At 38.6% G+C, this 25,735-nt stretch overlaps 2 protein-coding genes across 22 annotated transcripts in view; both read right to left on the bottom strand.

Moving 5' to 3' along the window:
* ARB2A (ARB2 cotranscriptional regulator A) overlaps positions 1-25,735 on the bottom strand; it is a 465,105-nt gene that overhangs the window by 112,431 nt on the left and 326,939 nt on the right. The window contains exon 11 of one of the 21 annotated variants that reach the window (XM_037012007.2): positions 14,508-14,678. The exons of 19 other annotated variants lie outside the window; for them this stretch is intronic. In XM_037012007.2, the coding sequence (XP_036867902.2) occupies positions 14,671-14,678 (8 nt within the window). In that variant the 3' untranslated portion in view covers positions 14,508-14,670. One more of the 21 variants, XM_037012001.2, reaches the window with a different exon arrangement.
* Positions 1,035-14,321, bottom strand: POU5F2 (POU domain class 5, transcription factor 2). The gene is given in 2 exon segments (XM_073234064.1): positions 1,035-7,481; positions 7,484-14,321. Coding segments are annotated over 2 exon segments (1,086 nt in total). The 5' UTR covers positions 8,112-14,321; the 3' UTR covers positions 1,035-7,023.

Here is a 25,735-nt window from a genome sequence, read left to right as displayed (position 1 = left end):
TGGACATTTTCTTTATATCAGGAATGGCAGGTGGGATGGATTGAATTGTGTCCCTTGTCCCCCAATTTATATGTTGAAGTCCTAATTGCTAGTGCCCCAGAATGTGACCTCACTTGGACATTAGGGCCTTTACAGAGGTAATCAAGTTCAAATGAGGTAGCTAGGGTGGGCCCTAATCTGATATGACTGGAGTCCTTGTAACATGGAGAAAATGTGGAGACATTCACAGAGGGAAGATGATGTAAAGAGACAACAGAGAGAAGATGGCCATGTACAGACCGAGAGAGAGGCTGGAACAGATCCTTCCATCACAGTCCTCAGAAGGAACCAAGCCTGCCCATACCTTGATCTTGGGACTTTGAGTCTCCAGGACTGTGAGATAATAAATTTCTGCCCCTTCAGCCACCCAATCTTGGGTACTTTGTTATGGCATTCCTAGCAAACAAATATCGTAGGCTTTGGACAGAAAAGCTAGAGCAGTGAACATTCCAGGAAGTAGTATGAATAAAAGCAGGATTGGGCTTGCATTTGAGAAAGATAATTGAGACCACAGCAGGAGAGCAGGAAGGAAAGGTTAGGTGGGAATCACAGTATGAGGACAAGTGTCACTCTGCACTGACCACTACTATACTCTGTAGCCTTCACATTCAATCTGTGCTGCATTGTCCTGTTTTTATTTATGGAGGGTAATGTGATTCTTATAGGCTAGAAATAAGTTCAGAGAGAGTTTCTTTTTATTATATAATGCTGTATGGGTTTTTAAAAAGTCTTTACCTAAATCCTTCAAATAAAAACCTCATATCTGTTCTCTTCTCTAAATGTCATTTGACAGCTTAAGGAAATGGACATTTTGTCTTCCAATTATTATGATTCCAAAAGTCCTTTCTCAATATCAGATAGTAATAGAGACTATTGCCTCTACTTCCTGTGTTTTTTTTTTTTTTGGTATCATTAATCTACAATTACATGAGGAACATTATGTTTACTAGACTCCCCCCATCACCAAGTCCCCCCCCAAAACCCCATTACTCCTGTGTTCTTTTATTTGTTCAGTTTTGGCTTCTGACCATTGAACACCTACTACGTAGAAGTTCCTAGGGATGCAAAAGAGTGGTTTATAAGCTGTAAATAAAGCATAGACAGTGGAAACATAATGAAGAGGAAAATGATTTAGTGCCTTCTGTATAAAAGGGAAGTCTTAGGAATTTCTATATTATCTAATTTTATCCTTTTATCAAGCTTCTCACCTTGTGAATTGCTAGACATATTTTACAGATGAGAAGCAAGCTGAAAGAAGTAACTCATTCAAAGTAATAAAAGAGAGTAGGTTATTGATCCAGGATTTGAATCCGCAGATGCTGATCTCCCAAACGAAGCCTCGGCTACAGGGCCATAGTTCGTCCACAGGTCTCTCTGATTTACAGTATTTGTCAACAATTGATGTTATCAGAGGCAATACTTAGGTAACAAGAGGACTATAAATCTAAATCTAAATGAAGACCCCCCCAAATATATGGCACCCTGTAGTATTTATTACAGGTTGTAAGCATGTGTGTATTTGTTTAATGTGGATGCCTCACCATACTTTAAGCCCCTAGATGGTCAGAGGAGCCTGTATTTGGCCACTATTACACCTTAGCACCTAGGTTACTACCTTCAATACAGGGCACTCAATCATCTTTGTTGAATGAATACATTAACAAATAATTGAATTTAGCTTAAATTTTATTAGGTTGGTATTATACACTGCATTATTTCTCCATAAAAATTCATATGTTGGAAGTCCTAACCCCCAGTACCCTAGGATGTAACCTTATTTGAAGATAGGATCTTTACAGAGATAATTAATAAAATGAGGTCATTAGAATAGGCCCTAATCCAATAACTGGTGTCCATCCAAGAAGAGGAAATTTGGACACAGGGAAGACAATGTCAAGCACAGAGAGAAGGTGGCCATATACAAGCCTGGAATAGATTCTTCTCTCACAGTTCTCAAAAGGACCCAACCCTGCTGACACCTTGATCTCAGGATTCAAGCCTCCAGAACCGTGAGAATAAATTCCTGTTGGTTAAGCTATTCACTCTGTAGAAGAGTTTTTTACGGGAGCCCTATCTAACAGCAAGTGCTATACTGAAACAAATTCTCTTTTAATAAAAAAGGTATATGTTAAGATTTGCCCACTAATCAATCAATAATATTCAAACTTTTACAGCTGCTTTAGGACCATTATCCTTCATTCTAAGATAATAAAGCAACTTAATGCATCTTATAACACTGCCCTGGCCATCACACCGAGTTCTAAAAGAAGGTCTACATCCTACATCTTGGAACGAAGAAGAGGACTAATTATTCAACAATACAGTTACTCCTTTGTAGAAGCAGAAATGATGTAACAGGCTGTATAGTTTTAGAAGGGAATATTGAATTTAAGATGTAGTGAATTCATTCTAGTGCTTGTACCATTATATCATTTGCTAGCTTTCATAACAAATAATAAAATTCATTATAAAAATATAACCTTTAAAAAAATAAAGTGTGATGAATTATCAGGAAGAAGTCAGTTTTTCCTTTTCCAACCACACTCTTTGGCCAGTCAGTCAGGAGAGGAGTCAATAGCAATAAGTAAAGCTGGTTTGTATTTTGTCATTTTGTTGCAAGCTGGGGAAAGAAAACCTAGGAAGCCCAAGTTCAGGGCCACAGTAGCTAACTTTGCCTTTAGTGGAATTCACAGCAGAGCTTCAAGCTAAAAAAGTGAGGTGGCAGAGCAGCAGCCCATCACAATGCTGGGATTGTCTTCTGGAGGTGCCCCTAAACCATGCAGTCTTCTCCAAAGCTTCTTGCAATGTTTCTCTCAGCTGCCATAACCATGCTAATGCTCATGCTTTGTTTCAAGGGGCTTATTGGGGGGGACTCACTTCATTACAGCTCACCTTTCAATCAGCTGGGGCTGTGATCACAGGAACTGACCCTGCCTTCAAACCTAGGAATCCACAGATCTCATTTACATTCATTTGCTTTCTTCAGCTATGACAGGGAGGGAGGATTCCACTGTGATAAAACCAGGATTTTGATTATTTTCAAATGCTTTTTAAAATTGAAAAGTAAACATTCAGAAACCTGAAAATGATGTGGGCTTATATTATATTCTAAATAGGGTTATATTTAACACTGAGGTATATAAACACACTAATTGTAATTGTAAATTACCATGCTGTGCAGGAAAACAGACATATGGCAGGTGTCTTCACTCACTGAGCTACACTACAGCTCTTTAACATTAATGGGCATCTAATTAAAAAAAACCCTACATTTCAGCACTGTCTTTATAACTGGTATATTCCAGTAGTCCTCTGTTTAGAGAATTGTTTTTCTTTTACAGAAGCTACAAATCTAAAAATGAAAAAGCCAGATTTATTATTTTGAAATATTGCTTTAGAATGAGAAATTACCATTTTAGAGACAAAAAAACACTGGAAGAATGAATATTTTTAGGAACCCTAAATTTCCTAGGGCCTTGCTTTAAAAATTTATCTTGGATTTTTAGTTATATAATATATATAGCAAAGAATTTTTAAACCACTAATAATATCTATATACATATATTTCTATATGTAATGTGCATTTTTCCTTAAAAATATACAGAAATGATATAAAGTTTAATGACCTGTTTTGGCTCACTCAACAATCTATTCTGAACTTTATTATGTTCTATAACATAATTTTTTACCGTAAATGGTGTTTTTATTTTCTTAACTTTTTGTTGAACAATTAGATTACTTCTAGCTTTCTGTTAAAATTAAATAATAATGTGATGTGATGCCCACCCTTGTCAAATTACATTTTTAAACACACATACAAATATTTTCTTATAAATACTTAAAAACTGAAATAATGAGCCAAAGGGAAAGTACATTTTTAAAACTTATATGAATGATCCAATGGCCTTTTGTGAAGGTTGCTGCTACTCACATTCCCATGGATGGAATAGCCAAATACTTTTCTCTGGTATTTTTTCCATCACTACCACAGTTTAAGTTACTACAGTTTCATAACATCTGGTAGGATATGGCCACATGCTTTATCTTCAAAATTTCCCTATGTTTTTTTCTTTCAGTTAAAATCACTTTGTCAAGTAACATGCTCATATTCCACCAGGATGTGGGATTTTATTGGAATGACATTGTAGTTTTCACTTTAAAAATATTGTTCTACATAGATAATACAATTTTTTACCCTACAAAGAATTCATCATGAATAGATTCTGCCAAGGAAACTAATACTGTTTAGTAAGCAAGTCTATACCTAGAAGAAAGCCACAAACAAATGTAGCTATTCTGAAAAATTCCCAGGACACAGCTTCAGTGTAATCAACAAAGATGTAAAGAATATATATTTCAAAACTGTGAAATTACAGACATATAGATGTTATTTTAAGAGCAAGATAATGTTTGGAATAAGGGAAGATATGAGTTTTCTTAGACAAGAGACAGGACAACTTCTAGGAAAAGGAAATATTGTTCTTTATGATAGGAATCTAATTAAAGTGCTAAAGATTGGTTGAAATATAAAAATAAGAAAGACAATACTTAAATACAGTATTTGGTCTGAATTTGAAAAAAGTTATGCATGATGTGATTCAGGGCTTTTATACTATACTGAGGTAGAGATATTCAGAAACCACTGAGTCAGAGAAAACCAGGAACCACCTATTAGCGAGGTATTGTGTCAAGGGAAACCTTGAAAGTAAGGTGGCCGAAGGAAGGTATTTCTTTAATTCTGAAATTACAGATCTACAAAGAGTCATAGTTCCCTCTGAAAATGTGATGATGGCTATCACCAACATCTTTAAAGAAAATGCACACTGGTACAAACATACTATTCTGCTTATACTCTAAAGGGGATCAGCATCTTCAGGTTAAGAATACTTGACTTGTCTAAAGGAAACTCAAGATAAAGAAAACATTTGATAGAGAAACATTTTCAGAATGAGGGGGCAGATCCTTGAATGAGTGGTTGGTATGTATTTTTTAAACTGAGGTGGAGGAAAATCTGGCTAATATGAAGACTTTGGACTATAATTTGCCATCTGCCTCTACTAACTACTCCACTGAAATTTTTCTCACTAAGGATACCAATGACATCTTTGTTAGTCAAAATGGGCAATCTTACCTGATTTCTTATGTTGCTTGATCTCCACATTGGACACTATTCACCACTGAAATCACACTTTTGGTTTTCTCCTAACTCTAAGGGTAGTTTCTTCTCAGTTTTGAGGGATCTTATTATTAAGGTTTCTACCCATCAATCTTAAATCTTTGAAAAATGTGAAATCCTGTAGATATCAGTTTCCCCAAGGTCTTGCCCTTTTTCTTTTCAGAGTCAAACTAAGAGGACCAGTGATAAAAAAATCTCATTTTAAACTAGCAAAGGCTGATCAGTGACAACTACCAGTACTTGCCTAAGCAGAGGTGCAGCAGCGGCGTGAATGATGTCATGCAGCTGGGCAGGTGCTAAGGCGGACCCCTGGGGCTGTTTCCTGAGACTGACACCCTACTGCCATTTCTCCAAATTGGTAGGGGCTACAGGATTCAAGTAGCAGCCTGGGTCAGAGTGCCCTCACAGCTTTTAGGATATGAATGTTCACAGCACAATCACAACTATTCATCCTGGCATTAAACAATGTCTGCTGGCCCTTTGCAGAAACATTTCCTTTCCAAGGCTTTCCAGAAGAGCTGTCTAGGAAAAGGGATTTGTGCTGTGCGACTTATACTGGGATAGTCCAAGAGTACTGAAGCTGAGCCAAGCAATTGAAGTTTGCCTGCATATTTACTGACCTATGTGTATCAACAGTCCTCTATCTTCAGACACTGGGAAGAAAAAAATATATACATCAAAAGAAACTAGAAAAAAAGCAATTAATAAAAATGAAAGCAGAAATTAATTAGGAAACAAAGATAGTAGTAAATAGGATAAAAGTTTAAAAAGCTTGTTCCTTGAAAATACTTATAAATTTTTTGCAAGACTGATTAAGGAAAAAAAAGTAGAGAAAGAAAAAATTGAAAAGATTAGAAAGCAAAAAGAAGATAAACTCAGATATAATATATAGTGATATAATTATAAAACAATAAATATTACATGCAGTGGTATGGCAGCAGGTTTGAAAACACAAGGGGTTAATGATTTCAATTTGGTTTACAGTGACCAAAATTGACCAATGTAGAAGTATAAAACTGGAAAAGACCATTTTCACTGAGGAGTTTGGGAAAGCAATTCATGATTTCTTTCTCACAAAAACCACCAGGGAATACTGGGTCAACTATTACAAATATCCTCTAGGAAGTTTACCTGAGTTCAAAAGAAAGTAAGGGAAATTCCCAGAGAATAAACCAAATGAAGCTGAGCCAGAGGAGTAAACTGCAGGTGGGGCTGAGCCCCATCCTCCAGGTTGCCAATCCCAGTAACAAGGGTTTAAAATACAATGCCTGTGGCAGGACAGAGATAAACCTGTGGGACTGCACAAGGTACAGAGGTGACCTGAGATTCCCCACTTAGAGCTGGGGCACTTTAAATGAAAAAGGTTAATTAGAAAAGATGTGCCTTCCAAGAAAGTGGGGAGAAAAAGAAAATTTCTGTGTTCCAACAAGGGATGAGGGTAGACTCTGTGTGCTCTTTTCTTACCTATCCTCAAACCTTCCCCCAGAGGAAACTATTACCATGGACTCTGTGTTTATACAAAGTTCTGCTTGTTTTGGGCAACAATGGGATACTGAAATTGTCTTCTGTGACTTTTTTCCACTCAACACCCATTTTATAAGAAAAAAATTAATCCTTATATTTACTAATAACCACAAGGAATAACAATTTTTAATTAAAAAATGAGAAACAAACTATCTGAAACCATCTATGTATTGTAATGTACCCTAAAACCAATGCTAGGTAAAAACAGGGAAAAACATATAGTTTCCTAAAACCCCCACCCCCTACTTATTCTGAACTTTAGACAGTGACTGGAGAACTTACTGCTAAAAGCCCAGGAAGGAATGCCAGGGACTGGTTTCCCCAGCGTGGTCCTCCCCAGAAGGGCAGGCCCCTTGGCTTGAAGGCCTGGGAAGGCCCAGGTTGGTGGCCGGGGCAGAGAGGAGGGCTCCCCCCACACGGAAAGGGGCAGAGGGGTACAAGGGTGTAAAGTAGGGGCCCCCATAGTAAGGGGAACCAAAATGGAGCCCTGACGACAGGGGAAAGCACACCAGTCCCCCTGGGAAGGGAGGTCCGATTGCCGCCCCCTCCTCTGGTGGGGAGAAATATCTGGCTGGCTGACTGCTCATCCTGCTCCGGTTATAGAACCAAACTCGGACCAGGTCCTTCTGCAGCTGGAGCTCCGCAGCGATGCAACTGATCTGCTGGGCTGTGGCCTTTGGGCACTGCAGGAAGAGTTTCTCCAGGTTGTTTCTGATGCGCCGCTCCCTGCTTGCCATCTTCATTTCCGAGCTTGCTGCAGGATCATCTCCACTCTTCATAAGACCAGCAGGTTCTTGGTATCCACTTCCTCCAGCCACATTTTCAGCAGTGGTTGCCGCTTCCACATGTTGGCCAGGCTGAGCTGCTGGGACTCAAAGCGGCAGATGGTTGTCTGGCTAAGCTCCTTTCCAAAAAGAGCCCCCAAGGCGAATCCCACATCGGCCTGCGAGTACCCCAGGGTCATCCTCTTCTGCCTGAGCTCCTTGGCCAGCTGCTCCATCTCTTTCACTATGGCCGAGATGTCCTCTGGCAGTGCCAAACTGGGAATGCTCCGCAGTGTGACATAGGGCCCAGGGATGGCGCCCTGAAAGGGATTGGGGAGCCAGGCCCGCGCCTCGCCAGCTCTGACCAGGCGCTCGCAGGGCACCATCTCGCCCCGGAATTCGTAAGTCTGCGGACTCAAGGGCACCTCCCACATCTCAGGGCCTGGACAGACTGCCGGTCCGATCCCCGGCTGGACCATCAGGCGGCCGGGGGCTGCATGGGCGCTCAACCAGATCGGAGTGTCAACCCGAACTGGCGCTGGCCCTCTGGGCCCGCCTTCACCACTGCCTGGCACCAGTGAGTAGTTTGGGAGCCTGGGTCCAGTCATGGGGTAAGACTCCACCCCAGTAGGCAGTTTGGTACGAACTGCTGCCTCTGGAGGCTATAGAATAGCTACCAGCATCGTCCTCGAGCCCCGCCCCCCAGTGGGCGGAGATGGCTGGTACAGGTGAGAGAAACTGAGGTCAAGGGTGTGCATGTGTGGTAAAGGGGTAGTCTGGTAGGCTGCCTGGTCATTCCTTGTGTCCCCAGGGTTAAGGGGGTGGGTCCCCTGCCCTGAACTGTGCAAGTCTCCCTCCAGGGCTTTGCAACTTTCAGCTGTCTGGGATCCCTCCGGACAGAATGCCTCCATCTTCTCCCTTTAAAGAACCTAGCCATTTACCTACAGCTCTTCAGAACTCTGGTTCTATTCCCTTTCCTGCACAAAACCTGAACTACCCCTTTTGGCTTCACAAATATTTGTTAAAACACCTACATGCCAGGCCCTGCTAGTACTACCTCTAAATACATTAGCTGTCCCTCACTGCTGTCTTTACGGTCACTAGTACTGCCAGTGGTCTCTCCTCTGCACAGTTCAGCCCTTGTGCCCTAGGAGCAGCCCTGCGTGAATTTCTAGTTAACATCAGTTTACTGCCATATTCTACCTCCACCCCCACACTTGGCCAGATTCCGTATTTCCCCCACAAGCCCTTCAAGTCCTTTGCTCTTCATCCTACCTCAGCTCCCTCATCCAGTTTTCATATGCACAGAGACCTAGGTGCTAAATAGTTCTCCCCATCTGGAGTCCGGTCTCTGGACTGGCCTGATCCACTGTTGTCCCCTGAAAATGCTCCCTGCAATGCCTGAATCACCAACACCAGCCTCCCCTCTCCCTGACCTCTCTGTTATCAGAGACCCAAAGGCCTTAGGATATTTGTCCCTCCATGTGTCCCCAGCTCAGGCATCCAGTCCTAGGCCTTGGCTGGAGAAAACTAAAGAGGGAGGGGGAAGGGAAGATCTGACCTCAGGTTCAAAGCTTCCAAGGAGCAGCTCTGCGAAAGCAGAGAGGATGGTTACCTTGACTGGACAATCCCAGCCTCTTGCCCCTTCATTCTCCAACTCAACGCGATGTGGCTCTGTCCCACCCACATCTACTGAAATTGTTCTTGAAGTTATTGGTTTTCCAACTGTCAAATCTGATGGCCTTTTAAAGATCTTCATCTTATTAAACTTCTCTGCAGTATATGACAATGCTACTACTTTTTCTCCTTCTTTTTTAATTCTCATGAAATAACAGCCAAATCTACATTTTTGCCCTGACTTCTAATTTCTAGATCTGTATTTCCTATTGCTTCAGATAAAATTTATTATCTGCACTCTTAAACCTGTCTCTCGTCCAGGACTCCCTGAGCTGGCTAATGACATTATCACCCACTCAGTCACCCCAGCTGAAATGTAGGAACTCTTCTTTCTTGACATTTTCCAAACTCCATAGGGCATCGATCTTATATACTGGGTCTCCTAAAATATCTGAACTCTACCATCTCCTCTTAGTCACCTTATTGTTTCAATTTAGGCCACATGATTTCTCACTTGGAGTACCATAATAACCTTATAATTGGCTTCTTCTGTTACTCCTTTCATGGTTATCTTGCATACTGCTGCAAGAAATAATTTTCCAAAAACCGCACGAAACCAAAGCCTAGCCATGTCATTTTCCTCTTAAGTGTTTTCTTTTTTTCAAACTCAAGCCCATTTTCTCCCAAACAATAGTGTGAACCCTGAAACTCCCCAGTATGAACCCATGGCTTTTCAGCACTTAGCTCCTCTCTTCCTTTCTTTTTCCCCTGCCTTCCTTACTACATTTCCCCCTAACTCCCTGGACCCCATCTTAGCCCATGAGCACTGAGAATTTCTTACTTTGTATTAAAGACTCCATGCTTTTCATGACTATTATGCCTTTATTCATGCTGTTCCTTCTGTCTGAAATGGCTTCCCCAATTCTTTGTCTCATTCTCTCATATCATTCAGGATTCTGCTCAAACGTTGTCTCATTAGAGAGGCCCTCTGAACACCCTACCTAAACAGCATCCCTTATCACTCTCTGTTCCCTTTATTAACCCTTACTTTTTGGTATTAGCAGGTACCAACACCTAATATATAATTATCTTTTACTATAAGGTAAATTACTATCAATTGTTGTAATAGTTTACTGTCTGTTTCTCTGCTGCCAAGAGAACAGGGACTTTGTCTAGTTCATGGCTGTGTTTACAGTGCCTACAACTGTACTTGGCTTACAGAGGGTGCTCAGTAAGCATTTCCTGAATAAATGCAGCCTGATGTACTTCACCTTTAAGGTGCAGTTCAGAGGTGACCCTATGGTGCAGCCTTCCCTCAGGCACAGTTAGTCACTGCTTTTGTGGTACATCCCTTGTACTTGACATAGGTTTTTATTTTAACATTTATCAGTAATTATTTTATGTCTCTGTTTTCCAAGTAGAGTGTGAGGTACTTAAGTGCATGCATGTAGGTGGTATAAAGGCTGAAATGTAATCGAACCTTGACCCATTGTTAGTAAATGTTTGCTGAATGAATGAATCCTCATCTTTATAATTTTGAGAGTAAAGCACATTGAGTCCCAGTTTTACAATTGCATGACCCTCCCAATGCCTCGCCATCCCTTCTCTCCTGTAGTAGAACAAGATGCTTAAACAACTCTCTTACTAGATGTGGGGAAAGCTCTACAAAACTGAATTCATTCAACACTACAGGTAACGAGGTTGTGGATATGGCCTTGAAGCAATGGCAGAGGGAAAGAGAATTGGGAAATCAAATTCCATCTCTGCAGGCTGAGTATTTGATCATTTGCTTGTTGTCTGCATCTCCACTGCAACTCAGCTAGAATGTGTGCTGGTGAAGATCAAGGTCGTCTGGTTCACTGCTAGATCCTGAGCACCTAGAACTATTTCTGGCACAGAGTGGGAGGTCAGTAAAAACTTGCTTAATATTAAATAAATGAATCTCTGCAGCACTAATGGTGAAAGGCTTTCATATTTGCTTTGAGTTAGGAGGTTTCAGGATGATAGTCTATGAAATAGCGTACAATATACTAAATTTAACTTGCGAATAATTGTGCTGATACCTATTCTTTCCAAGTGTACCTACATAACATTTTTTCACGATTTCAAAAGAAGCCAGTTGTCTGTTACAGAATAAAAGGTGTTTTACAGAAAGGAATAAAAGAGAGCAATTATATAAATTAAGGCCCTCTTACTGAAACCAGCCCAGTTGCAAAAGAGAATCACAGAGAAAAGTTCATTAGTTGTCTAAAAACAATACTTGAATTAAAAATGTTTTTAGTGAATTGGAAAAAAGTGAGTCCAGCTGAATTTGAGGAAAGCTTATTATATTAACTGAGTTAGAACATAGTAGCTAAAAACATTCACTGAATTAAAAAGTAAGGCTATGTTAACTGAATGGGTTTTAAAATCCACTTGGGGGCTCTTGGTTCAGGTTTGCTCTGTGCTTGGCCAGTGCTCCTCTGCCCCTGCCCCCATCTCCTGGGGAACACACATGTGGTGTCACAGGGAAAGCCCATATTCATAAGGGGAGTCTTGGCGTCTCCTTAAAAGCATATTTAATGTGCTGTAGAAATGGGACGATCAGGAAAAAAAAAGCAAGAGCACATTTGATGAGAAGGGAAATTAAGGTTGGAGGAAGGTAGGTGATGGGAGTGTCCAGGACAGCCAGCACTGTCCGGGCCAGGGCTTGGAAGGTGAATCCATCACTTTCACAAATACGAAGACATCTAGTCAGTGGTTAGAGTAAAAGGTAAGAAGCAGGCCAGTCTTATCCATAGGGAATTTGAAAGTAAGGATAAGAAACACATGGTCCCAGGCCCCTGTGCATTTATAATTTAAATGGAGGGGAAGAGATACTGTCAGGAGAGCAGGACAGCTATACTTGCCCAAACAGCGCTGAGCAATTTTCTATTATTAGGATCTTTGGAACTAAGAGAAGTGAAGTTTGAAGCAGAAATACACAAAGTATCAGGATTTATATTAGGTTTGCCTTAAGTATTCTCTCTTATAAGGAGGTAAAATGAATGACCAAGATTCACTAATGGTAAGAAGCAGGAAACAGCAAGTCTTGTAGGGATTGGTTCCAGTTTTATCTTTGGAAAGCTTTGTGCATATCTTCAGGGCCACAGTGATCTCCCTCTGAACTTATTGCCTCTCCACTCAGATTCACTGGTTGCCCTCAACAGTTAGCTGGTTTTATGTCTTTGCTCCTCACGTAAGAGACATGAAGCTCCAACATGGATCTTATAAATATCATTTGTTTTGTACTTGTGTGCCAAACAATGTGCTAATGCATGACCTATCCACGTGCTCCGTGTATGGTAACTGCATTAAAAACGGCGGGATATGAGGGCAATCTGGTTTTGACTTACATCATCCTGTTGACAAATCATCTTGTTGGCTTGGGAAGATGATCCTTGCTTCCTCATTTCTCTAAGCGCAGCTCTCTCAAAGCTGCTCAAGCTCCAGAGGGGAGACAACTGTGTTCAAGATGATATGGAGGCTTCACCTCTCTAGCAGAGGTTCCAAAAAAGAAAAAAAAACCTTTTTGAATGTAATTAAATCAACATAGTAGACCAGAAGATCAAAGAACGATGTACAAGTCAGACTGAGAGGGCAAGGCAGACTTGCTGGTGCCTTATTTTACAGTTTTCCCCACTCTGCAGGCGTCCTAGTAACTTAGCACTGATCAGGCATCAGGGTGTAAAGGGCCTGTCACCTGAAGGGAAACAACATTAGTGTAGGAGCAAGACAGAAGGCAAAGGCAGGAGCCAGGAGCCAGGGTCCAGTCACTGGGAGGTCAGGTCAGGGGCCCAGGAAAACTGTGGCAGCGAAGTCCGGTAAGGACAGATGCCTCGTGCCTCCCAGTAAGAGTTAACACCACACACAGAACAAGTTAGTTCACTGAAAACTGCCTCAGAATACACTGAAATGATTATACTGTCAATCCTTTATGTGGATTTTTAAGTAGAAACCTGAGAAAAAGTGAGCCATGAAAGATAAGTTTTGCAGTTAAGAAACACTGATACCTGAAGGTAAAGGGCATTCAATAAGAACATCGAAGTTGTACCAACATGGGAAAAGAGTTAATCAAATCAATGTAGTCATTACACAGAATCATTTATTGCTCTGTGAGATAAATTCACAAAACAGATAACAATAGCACTGTCTGTATAGGAGAAAACAAGGACAACATGACAGCTAGTTGTGAATAGCAGTAATACAAGATGTTTTTACTCCTATAAAGTAAGTTAGGAAAAACTAGAATGTAGTAGTGCTGCCAACACAGAAGTTCTTCAATCACCTTAATTTCAGATAAAGACTGTGAAGGACTTTTTTTTGTTCTGTTATTTAAAAAAATGACTGCTATGATACAATTGCTGCTTAGAAATAAAAGCTCATGACGCAAATATGACATAACCACATTAGTCAAGACTATACAGAGATTAAACATGTACAGAGACAAATACTTCCATTACATTTTGTAGATCTGTGATATTCATGAATGATGAACTTCCTATACTGTAAAATAATATTAAGTATAAAAACCCTGCAGCCTTTACCAGAAGCCTCAAAGAATTCTGAATGTCTGTGTAAGACAAGAAGAGTAGCTGAGCTGAGCAGGGCTCAGCTGAAAGGCACTATGGGAATGAGTCAGTATATTCATTCATAGACAGTGACGGATAAAGTTTAAAGGTTCTTGTTATGCCAAGCAGAGTTTACACAAACTTCTTAGCTGAGTTTGCCCTTGTTACAGAGGAAAAGCTTTAATTCTAGTCAGGATGAAGTCACTGTCTTCTACATTCGAATTTGTACTCTGCTTACACTTTAGAGCAGGAGATAGACACATGTTTAGTGAAATATTTTCCATCATACTGAGCAGTAAAGTGCATCTAACAGAAATGACAGCTTATGACCAATGAAACCAATGGCCTCAGAGAAATAAATAAGAAGTAGAATAGAATTTCTCTTTACAGGAGATAACTTCTTGGTGCTGTCAGAGTTATTTTTTGTTAAAGAGATTCCAAATAAATTGATTTGGGTGCCTTTACCATGGCAACTTTGGGGCCTCTGTGAATTTCCCTGGAATATCTTAAGGAAACTACAAACTGAAGCAAGCCAAACAGAGACACTCATTATCTTTTTCTGAAAAACAAACACTTATATTCAGTAACTTGAAGTGCAGTAATGACCATGGAAAATTCAAGAGGTAGTACCAGACTTAAAATGATAAACTTCAATACAATAACTAAATCTAAGTATGTAGATTAAAAATGCCTTTTAGCATTTAAAATCTGACAAAGCCCCTGTCTTTAGACAGTGAGGTAGTAGTCAGTTTATGAAGCTGAATCCTCTTTTAAGTCATCTCACTATACTCCAAATGTTTTAAAAAGAACCAACCAAGCCATCAAGCCTCTTTTGAGCAAAGACTCGTGCCCCATCCACATGTATTTGTCTAGAGTTCCCGGCAGCTCCCAGTAGCCTGCTCCCCATTCTCAATGTGTGCAGATAACGTCAGGCTGATGCAGCTTTCATCTTCTGAAAGCCTCAGAACTCTAGGAAGCGATTATATCAAATTAGCAGTGAATGGAAAACTGGAAGCAAAATTTCAACTATCACTTTTTACTTAATGAAAATTTAACTCAGTGTTTTTTGAATATTCAAACTACATTCACAGGGTTCAAGAAGTATAAAAGGGTATATAGTGGAAATGCGCAGCATTTACTTTTAGTTTTTATTTTGTTGTCAATCATGGCATCATTGGCAAGTATTAATCTGGCCAATTTCCAGCTAGAATTTTACTTAAACAGAATTTTGCTTACACAGAATTTCTTGTAATAACTTAAATTCAAGAAAAACATTTGTCTTTTATGGCTGATAGAAAGGTAGAAGAACCATAATGAGGAAACCAATGAATTTAAAGACATTTCTTACAAGGATATGTTCTAGGGCAGGTGTCATTTTCAAAGGAAGACAATGTACCAAAGAACTGATAGGGAGATTGTGGATGCGTAGGACATTAGCAGGAAGAAGAATGAAAGGGGAAGGGTCAGTATGGAATTTAGGAGAATGGAGAAATAAGATAGATAATGAAGAATAGGAAAATTAAGTTTACTGTACAAGATATACTGGGATGTTCTCTGAGAGTAACCCCATGAAGAGACAAGAATAGAACCAGGACTTAGATAACCTAGAAAATACAAAAAGAGAAGTACAAGAGAAATGACACAAAGTATTTATTTCTCAAATATTAAAGAGGAATAAACAATTTCTCTAAAACTATAGTAATTGACTTATTGATAAAATAATTAATAATGATAATAATAACTTCAGGAAGCCCTTGCTTTGCATGGAAATGTGGGGACTAATTTGGGACTATGCAAAGTGAAAACATGCAGTGATGGTAGTAATCCATGAGAAAAACTATGGTTGTTTCATGGCCTCTAAGTTTTTCTACTTTTGTCAAAACATTTGAAATCCTCCTACTGTCAACTAAAAATGAACAGGGGAATGAAAAAATAGTAAAATGAATTGTATTTAATAGACTGTAATTTAAAATATTGGAAACATTGACAATTAAAATCCTTCGTAAAAAACTTATTGAAAGAAGTTTGAACAGTGTTTGCTTTCTTGTCATACCATTTAAGACAGAGTTCAATCAAGCCTTTTCTATACCATGGCAAACTGTTGTACTCCTAAATTCGGATTGGCTTCCAACATTTTATCCTTTGCACTTCCAATGTCATGAATATCTCTCAGAGTTCATTTGATGTGAAGTGTTTTTGCTAGCATTACTTCACCTGGGACATGGTCATCTTTTTTGTCCCACTTTCCAATTTCACTTCCATCATTTCATTTTTTTTTGCTGCATTTTCATCCTTATTGGCCAAGTTTCTCTTTTAGTAATTCATTTTTTGTAAAATGGAAAATAGTCCTACTTGTGCCTGGACTGAAAAACCACTATGCAATGGTCTGTGACAGATACTGAAAGAAGAGGTCTTTGGCCACTGATCATGATATGCGTTTATTATTTACGTAGAGATTTGTACTTACTGCACTGATACAGTTAGTATATTGTGAAAAGTGAAATCTGAGCCTTGTTTTGCAGGGATTGGTGTTATTTAAACTATGTAACTGAGATTTGCATATACTGGAGCTGTGCAAAGCAAGGAACATCTGAATTTATTGAGTCCTAACTGTATTGCAGGTGCTATTTAAATATTCCTATATGGATTATTTCACCTAATTCTAACTATAACCTAATGAGATGGTGCTAGCATTATCTCCATTTTATAGAGAATATGATTGTAGATCTTCATCTGGCCATATTATAGAATTAATTCTCTACATATTTGGGAAATATAAATCTCCCAGTCATGATGATTCCAAAGCTCTTCTTAATAAATGTTGACTTAGCACCGTTGAAAAGTTTGAAATGACAACCAATATGTTTATTTGGAACATATATCTGGAAGTTAGGGTCTCCTAACAGTAGGGAAGGAAGATGGATACTTTCAGAAGATGCACTGACTCTAGATACCAGTGGGGTACCATTTAACAAATGAGGGTGTGGGTGAACTGAGAGTTATTCTTGGGTCCTGAAGGAGTTTATGAGTCCTTAATCTTCCTCCCCACCCCACCTATTTCAATAATAGTCCTGCAACTAGGAACACTAAAATTTCTAGATTATCCACTATTATTCTTAAAATAAACAGAAGACTTTTTTTCTAGGAGACTATGAGCTCTTGAGGGGCAAGAGTCATGTTTAGCAATCTTTATACCCTCAGAGTCTAAACTAGTGTCTAGTACATATTAAGTGAGAATAAATGTGGAATTATGGTACACATATTTCTAGTTAGTTTCTTGACTCAAAATAATCAAGAATAACTTGTTTGGGATAAGACATGGAATTAGGCTCTAAAATTAGGGGAAACCAATTTAAATCATTAATTAATTTACAAACAAATATTGATTCTCTAAAATTTAAGATTTTCCATTTATGTTGATTTTATATGCTTGATATTGTTTTTGAAGAAAAGCAAAACCAAATAACTCTAAGGGATTATTGTTTCATAAGAAAAGTGCTGTGAAATCTAAACAATAGTTATGGAAGACTATACTTTTCACTGTCAAATCCAAACTGTATGCCACCTAGTTCTAAAAGTACTTTTCCCACATATTGGTTATATTTAATCACTTATATTTGTGGCCTTAAATTAACAATGCCTTATTTTAAGTTCAAATACCTCCCTCTGGAAATTAAGCAGGAAAGGTTTGGCTGCTTTGCCATGTAAATCAAAATGAAAAGAAGACTTAGATTTCTTTGAAGGTAATTTATTGAAAGAAAATAAAGTACGCATATGAAATAATTAATATTGTTTTTTAAAGACATCAGAAATATTAGTTAAAAATAAAAGAATCTCTAAGCCAATATTGATTTTAGAAGGCTATGACAATATTTTAATTTAGGGTCCCTTATAAAAGTCTCATTTATAGACATCACTGCTACATAAAAAACTTAGTGATGCTTATGTTTCTTTGCCCAAATTTTCAACAAGTAACTTCTATACTATTTCAGATATTAAGAAATTATGTAATACAAATGAATCCTGTCAAGATTATTCAAAACATCTGCAAACTAGCTGGTATAAGATTTCTCTATTTATTGACTAATATATTGAATACTTGGGGTGAGATATGTATGTTTGAAGGGATATTAACAGACAATATGACATAAATACTAGTATCAATTCTCAAAGAATATTATGAGGATAATATATCAATATAATTAATTCTCATACCTAAAAACTGAAGTTACTCATCAAACACATTGTCTCTCAGAACTTATTAAATAAAACTATTTCCTTTAAAGAAGGAGTATATTTTAAGAACTATGATGAAACAAAATCTTTAAAAAATATACTCCTGCTTTTAAAGTGCTGGTAATCAACCTAGAATATCTTGGGATTTCATAAATCACAAATATTTGGCCTACCTATGCTGCCTAAGGTTCGCTTTGAATTTTCATTTCAGCACAAAAGAATATTTTAGACCTCCTGAATCACTTCTAGAAAGCAATGCAGTTTCTCTGAAGAGGTATGTTTTGGGAATATTTTTGCCACTAGACAAGATTTATCACTGGCGACTGGATGTCTGATGTGACAAGGGAGCAGGCAGGAAGGGCATATAGATGGCAGCAGAAAGGGAATGTGTGGGACAGAGCAGAGACCTTGTGGCTTTAGGGAAGCACCTACCACAGAGTCAAGGGAAGGGAAGCAGAGTGGACCCAGGTACACCACACAGGTCAGGCAGGGGCAGGCAGAGACTGTATGTGCGGCCGACATGGTTACACAGGCTACCGGACGGAGAGTCTCTAGGTGGGGGAGACTGAAGCCCGGAGACAGAGAAACTAAACTGTAAGAAAAGAGTCATACATAGAAACTAAACAGATGAGAGACAGGAGTCAGAGGGCAATATTCAGACCCAGAGTCATCAAGAGCAGTGGCCCAGACAGAGCTGACAGAGGGAAGGAGACATAGAGGACAAGTGACGTGTGGACAGCCATGGAAAGAGAGAGCAATACTTAGGATATGGGGAAGGATGAAAATCTCTGTCTTGGGTTCCACTGGGTCCAACTTACTTTTTCAACGATTAGGAACACAGCACTAAGAGCCACGAGACACTGCTATAAGGACTGTAAAAGTAACAGCTCTCCCAAGCCAACTCCTAACTTATAATTTTCAAATATAAATACAAATTCACATTACTTGGTTATTTGTCTAAAAGCATTCCAAAAATAGTTTTAAATTAACTTTAAAGGGAAGAGTTAGCTCTCTAAAAGGAGAGTTACCACCTTTACTGCCAAATTCTTTGAAGAATTCTTCACAAATTGGTTCAGAAAGCTGTAAAATACATGGTGGCTATTTTTTTTTTAAGTGAGATTTTTTTGGAGTGAGAGGACTTATATTCACTGTGATTACTGGAAAGCTGAAAGAGTCAAAAAATCATGGGATAATATTGGCCCTGATTAATAAGTATCTATAGCCAGGGCAAATTACTGGTGATCTACATAATATATTTAGATTGGGTATTTTGAATGACTCTTTAATCAGTTATGTCCCCAGGGTTCCTGATTCCAGCTAATTACAATGAATGATTCACTGAAAACACAGGAGTTTTTGGTGGTCAACTTTAAGAATACTTATCCTTACATTACCTAATAATTATAGCATAGAACAATGAATAGGGAAACTAACTGGTGAACAACAGCTACAAGGCCAATTCCACAGTAATGAACAAAAACTGTCTGAAAAGTGCTATTTAGTTAATGAAAACATCACTTAAAGGATTAGAATATATATCCTTTGGCTGGAAAGAGGAATGCTACAATTCTTGAGCAGTATGTGTAGTCAAAAAGTGGTACAGTACCATATATGCTAATATGCCTTGAATTTTGAGGTCTGTTTTACAAGGCAAAATATAGATTTTCAACTACCTAATTCATTTGAATTGTGTCTAAAAACATATTAGACAACTCAACTTGTCTACACATTCTGAATGACACCACATTCTAGAAGCAATTGGTGTTGAATTTTCTTTGCTATCTTTAGAAGGACATGATTATTCACTAACAAAGAAGAGATATAACTCCATAGTGTTATTTCCTCAGGACATATTTTTAGCATAAAGTGAAGTGAATGTTTAGCAAATAGTAAGTTCAGTCAGTATAAACAGTCATTCTGTACTATTTAAGCAAGGAAAAATTAGGGCTAGACTAGCAGGCTTTCTAAAATTCAAGTACACCTAGAAATTGCCAGTTTTCTACTTTCAGTTTTGGTGGGGAAATGGGGCTTGTCAGTTAGGTACATGTCAATGGCCCCTTTCTACATCCAAAACCAAGATGGGATTGTCTAAATAAAGTTTAAGTTTTCAAGTTTAATTCGTAACTCCTAAGCCATCTGCTATGGTTGCCTTTTTTTCCTTGTTTCTTTTTTTAAAAATATTTATGCTGTTGTTCTAACTTTGAGGTACCCAGATTTATATCAAGTGTGTTAGCTGAAATAATGGGGAAAAACCTGTCTCAAGCCATGAAAAGTGTGAGGAAGAACGAGATGGATACAAGTTTGGGAGGAAATATGCTGATATCTGGATCACAAGTTTTAGTGAATCTAGGGTCAAGTATTTCCTTAATGGCAGATGGACAGATGAAGCTGGTGAGGATGTAGAGCTTTCCATCCTGTGTGCCTGGTGCAAAGTGGTCAAAGGTATGTCAAAATACTGATCCTCAGGGAGTGGCTCTGTCCATTTGCCTCTGGACATAAACAACCTTGTCTGTGAACCCCAAGATGCCACACAAATATTATGTTTTTCTATATGTGTCACTTAAGGGAAAATGGAAAAACCTTAATAGCTTGCTGGTTTATGGTTATGCTTTATGGTTACCAGAAACCTTAGAAGACTGGTAAAGTGGTTCTGATGAGAAGGTCAGGCTTTCAAGGACCCAGAACAAGAGACTATTAGGAGGGAATAAATATGGGCAGAGAATCAGGGCTGAGAAGGTACCCTGAAGTTTAGGAAAAAGATCTCTAACATCAGATAGGCAAATGCTATCTTTATCAGTGGGAGGTAACAGAAGATTAGGGCTAGAAGGAATTCCTAGAACTCATATTCTCAGCGAGGCCTTCCCTGGCTCCCACCCTACAAATTCCAGTCCTCCCCTCCACACACACACATACTTCAGGTCCTGTCTTCCTGCTTTATATTTCTCCTACCAATTACCACTATCTAATATACTGCGTATTTCCTCACTTACCTTGTTTATTGTCTGTCACCTGCATCAGAATGTAAGTTCCACATGGGGCCTTTACATGTTGTAATTCACAGCTATGTCCCTGGCACATGCAGCAATGTCTGGTCGATAGTAAATAAACACTTGTACCTGAATGCATGCAGACTGAATGCACATACCTGGAGAGGTGTGGAAGGGGTGAATCTGGAGGAGGCTGAGAGTGTATGAGCCTCAGCAGCAGCATTTACCCAAATTTAGCCCCAGTGAGAACCAGTCTAGCAAAGAGCAGCCTGTTAGTCACATGCCAGCCAAAGGAAGCTATGCCCACACTTGCAAGATGTCAGAAGATAGCAGTCCTCTATAACCTTGTCTTTTTTCAAACATTTATGTTTTGCTTCCCTTTCACCTGGAGGAATGTCTCCTCATACACAGCCAAAATTATATTAGCTATTTTTGGGGAGCAGTACACCATACAAGATTATTTCTAATTTCACCTTTACTGCTCCAAATGTCTCTTTCAGCTTTCCTGTTTTCAGATTTCCTACTGAGAAGCTTTCTTTTGATTACTAGTTTTCCTGTGATTTCTTCATTACCCTTCCTATTTTTCTGTGACTCCAATTTCCCGTAATTTTGTGACTCCAGTAATATTTTGTGACTCTTATCAATGTCACAAAGAACATAGGAAAACATAAATAACTGTTATTTGTTGTTTAAAAATAGAATTAGAGCCAGGAAATGGAAGGGAGAATATTTCTACAAGTGTTTTTTCACCCCTACAGGATTAAGATAATCAATAATAGTTTTTAAATAAATTTCAAAATGACTAATGAGAATATATAGCCCCATATTACACTTTTACAGTGCCTTCTTTCTGATTAACTCAAAATATCCCTCCAGATACCATGAAAATTGTTCTCATGACATTTTATAACATTTCTACAAGGTAAGGCAGATATTTGCTGTTGCCATTTAATAAACAAGAAAGACAAGTAGTGATTCTATAGCTTCTTACTATGCGGATGGACAGTAACTGTAATGGGGTATGTGGTGGTGACTTAATAATGGGGGGAATCTAGTAACCATAATGTTGCTCATGTAATTGTACATTAATGATACCAAAAAAAAAACCACACAAAAAAAATAACAAGAATGTGGGCTATACAAGAAATTTAGATTTTATGACATATGTTTTTCTCTGAATAACAGAGATTTTGTTTGTTTTTGCTAGTAGGAAATACTACTAATAGAAAGAAGTTGGGGAACCAGTAACCTGACATGTATTCAAGATGCCTCAAATATATAACATTCACTGTATGTTATAATTACAGAAAAGTCAGACTTCATTTTAAGTATAAGGTGCAATATTGCCAACTCTTCAGTGTGGAATTGTCAAGTATTACATTTGCTTTCAAAATAAAATAAAAATAATATGATTGAGCCAAAAATAATTATCAGTGATTTTTTTAAGCACAGTTAAAAAATTTTATTCTACCTGTTTTTAAAATACACATTCATAGGTAAATAACATTCATAAAGTGAAGCTGTTAATGAGCAATAGATCTATTTTTTAAAGGGAAACATTTGGTAATAAGAGGAAAAAAATACAGTATTAAATGAGTACATTTTTTCATAGGTAATTTCACTGGTATGATCATGAATCTTCTAGTCAAAAGATAAAAGTATATTACAACATAAGACAAAAATTTTGTAACTTAGAAAACTGGGGAAAAAAAGGACTTCATTAAATACCATGTATAGTCTGTATATCCCTTACTAACTTCTGGTCAGTACAAATGTTGAAATTTCCAAATAATATTAACATATAAGTTACAGATAACAGGATTATTGATCAGAGAATTTCAGGCATTTCAAAGGTATTTTGACAACCTTTGATTATTTCCATTTGAATTTCCTGCCATCACCTCACTTACAAGTAGGTCATAATACAGTTTCATCATCCCTTGCCCTCAATTGTTTCCTCCTTTATCTCCCCTAGACCTCTGGTAATGATATTTTCATTATCCTAGTTGCTTCTCACTTGAGCTCATCAATGTATCCTTCCTTTCCCTTAGCCCAAAATCCAATCTATTTGTCACCAAGGAGTGCAGATTCTTCTGAGTCATATTTGTTACAGCTTTCCCATCCTCTCTGTTCCTGTTGCCACCACTCCAGGTCATGCCATGCACTTGCTTTATCACCATAGTCTGCTGAGTCTACTGTCTCTGGCTTCTTGCTTCTTTTTTATGCATTTGCTAAACTAATGTTCTTTAAAACCCCATTTTGATCATGTCATGTCCATTATTCAACATTTTTAAAGGACCCTTCAGGGAAATCACTGATTTTGACTGAAAAACTGTTCAGTTTTCATAAGTAAGTATGGAAAATACTGCAGGTGTTGGCCCTAACACTATTATTATCTGATGCAAACTAATGTGAATCCAGCTTCTAAAGGAGGAACCAACCCACTAGCAGAAGATCAGGAAACAATTATTATTTTTTTATTTTAATCTTTTGCATTAAAAAGTTAGTCATGATAAGCAATTATTCAATACTAAGTCCCCAGCTTCCAGAATGGGACCAGGTTCATAATAAGGGCTCAATAAATATTTGATGGCTAGACGGTTATATGCTAGCAGATGTATATGAAATCTTCTGATTTAAGCCAAATTTGTTGGAATAAAACCCTACAAATGAACAGGTTACGGAAAGTAGCACATTCTGTCCTAAGAAAAATTTTGTGAGAGAGGAGCTAAATAGTTGAGGCGCCTTAGTGTTAAGATCAAAAGAAACCTTCATAAAAGTGTATATCAATAATACCTCAATAAAAAAAAGATCAAATGAGTGTGATAAAGGAGAAACGTAATTTCATCTCTGATAAACTGTACAGTAAAGTGGTGGGGGAACGAATGTAGGAATGAATTGTCTTCAATGAGCTTTTTAGTGCCTACTTAGAAAGAGTTGCTCTTAAGCCCTAAGATATCAGAGCAAAGATGAGCCCTACTGGGCTTTAATCTCAAGAAAACTTAAGGTTGTTTCTACTTAGGCTTGAGTGACCAACAGTTTAAGCCTGTTGTATTAATTGTTTACTGCTGTTGAAAAATTACCCCAAAATGTGGAAGCTTAAAACAATACACACTTATCACTCACAGTTTCTATGGGTCAGGAATCTGAGAGTAGCTTAGCTGGGTGACTGGCTCAGGGTCCCTCACAAGGCCACAATCAAGGTGTTGGCTGGGGTTGCTATCACTCAAGGCTCAAATGGGAGCAGATCCTCTTCTAAGGCTGTTGACAGGTCTCAGGTCCTTGCTGGCTACTGGCTAGAGACATCAATTCCTTGCCATATGGGTCTCTAAATAGGATACCTCACTACATGGGCAGCCGGCTTTCATCAGAGAGAGCAAGCAGGAGGATATAATAAAGAGCCTGAGGTCTGCCAACATCCACTTGGTCTTACATGTTCCCCATTATCTTTACATAGCAGATTTGATGGAGTTGTGGAATGACTTTTTGAAGACTCAGATATGGTGCCTGTTTAGGTGATAACACCTTGTAGGGCTGAGACAATGTCCTCCATGATGTGATATTTACTCTAAAACAGCACTTGATATACTGTTGTATTTCTCCCGATCTGGGAATGGAGAGGTAGAAATGCGACGGACTCCTCCTCTTTTTACACTCAGTGATCTACTAGTAAAACTGTTGCTTCCCATATTCACAACTTTAGACTGTTTGGCTAAAGGTCTTAGTTCCACAGGGAGGATGCTTCTATCAGTGATACAATGATTCCATGGTACTGGAAGTTGAGACTGCCATTGCCACTCTGAGCTCCTTGTGCCACTGAATTAACAAGCAAAGCAGAGTGTTATCGTATTGGCTGGGGTGACTGACCCTGTTGAGTATGAGAAATTTGAGTTGCTACTACAAAATGGCAGTAATGAGAGCATAGTAATGGAGGATATCCTCTAGGACACCTGTTAGTACTTCTGGTGATTACTGTCAATAGAAAACTACAACAGTCTAACTCTGGCAGGACTGCTAATTGCCCTGACCCTTCAGGAATGAAAGTATGGGTCATCCACTTGCAAAGAACCAAGATTAGTTGAGGTGCTTGCTGAGAACAAAGGGAATATGGCAAGAAGGTAGTTATAAATACCAGTTACATTACCCATTGCAAAAATGAGGAATGTAATAATTATGAGTATTTCTTCCTTATTCTGATAGGAATATATGTGTGTGTGTGTGTGTGTGTGTGTACCACAAATGTTTGTTTTCTTCTTTTATTCATTTGAACATCAGCCAAAGACAATAAAAAGGCTTTGTACCCTCTTCTGTGGAAAGGTTAATGTGCTTCCAGTTGTGCATGGGTTAACTGCATCATGTTGGGAGGAAGCATGAATTCATTAATGTCTTTATTTGGAGATTAAGTCTTATTTAAGGTGATATATATGAGTGCCAAGGGGACAAGGGGTGTACTGTGGAGGCTCTGTAATGTGTCAGTTTAGCTAGGTTGAACTACATCTTCCAGAATTCCTTTTCAAACTATAGGTTTCTGGTTAGGTTGGCACACAAGGGAGATCTCTGTGGGAAATATGGAGGGTTAAAATGAAATGGCAGCAACTTCAAGTTCAAATGTGTTTATCTGCTGGTTCACATGGTGGCATGAGGCAGTATCCAGGACTGGATCTACTCTGTTTTCCCCTATATTCTCCCTTACATCTCTGACGCCTAGGCCAGATCTGTGTATGGTTAGCTCCATAACAAAGGGCACTGTCTTCCACAGGACACCATACCACCAAGGACAAAAGCAACAAGAACTGACTTGGG

Source organism: Manis javanica, chromosome 1 (assembly GCF_040802235.1).
Source record: "Manis javanica isolate MJ-LG chromosome 1, MJ_LKY, whole genome shotgun sequence".
In the NCBI taxonomy this organism is placed as follows: Eukaryota; Metazoa; Chordata; class Mammalia; order Pholidota; family Manidae; genus Manis; species Manis javanica.
The sequence above is the reverse complement of the archived record's forward strand: the minus strand, read 5'-3'. Positions and strand labels throughout refer to the sequence as shown.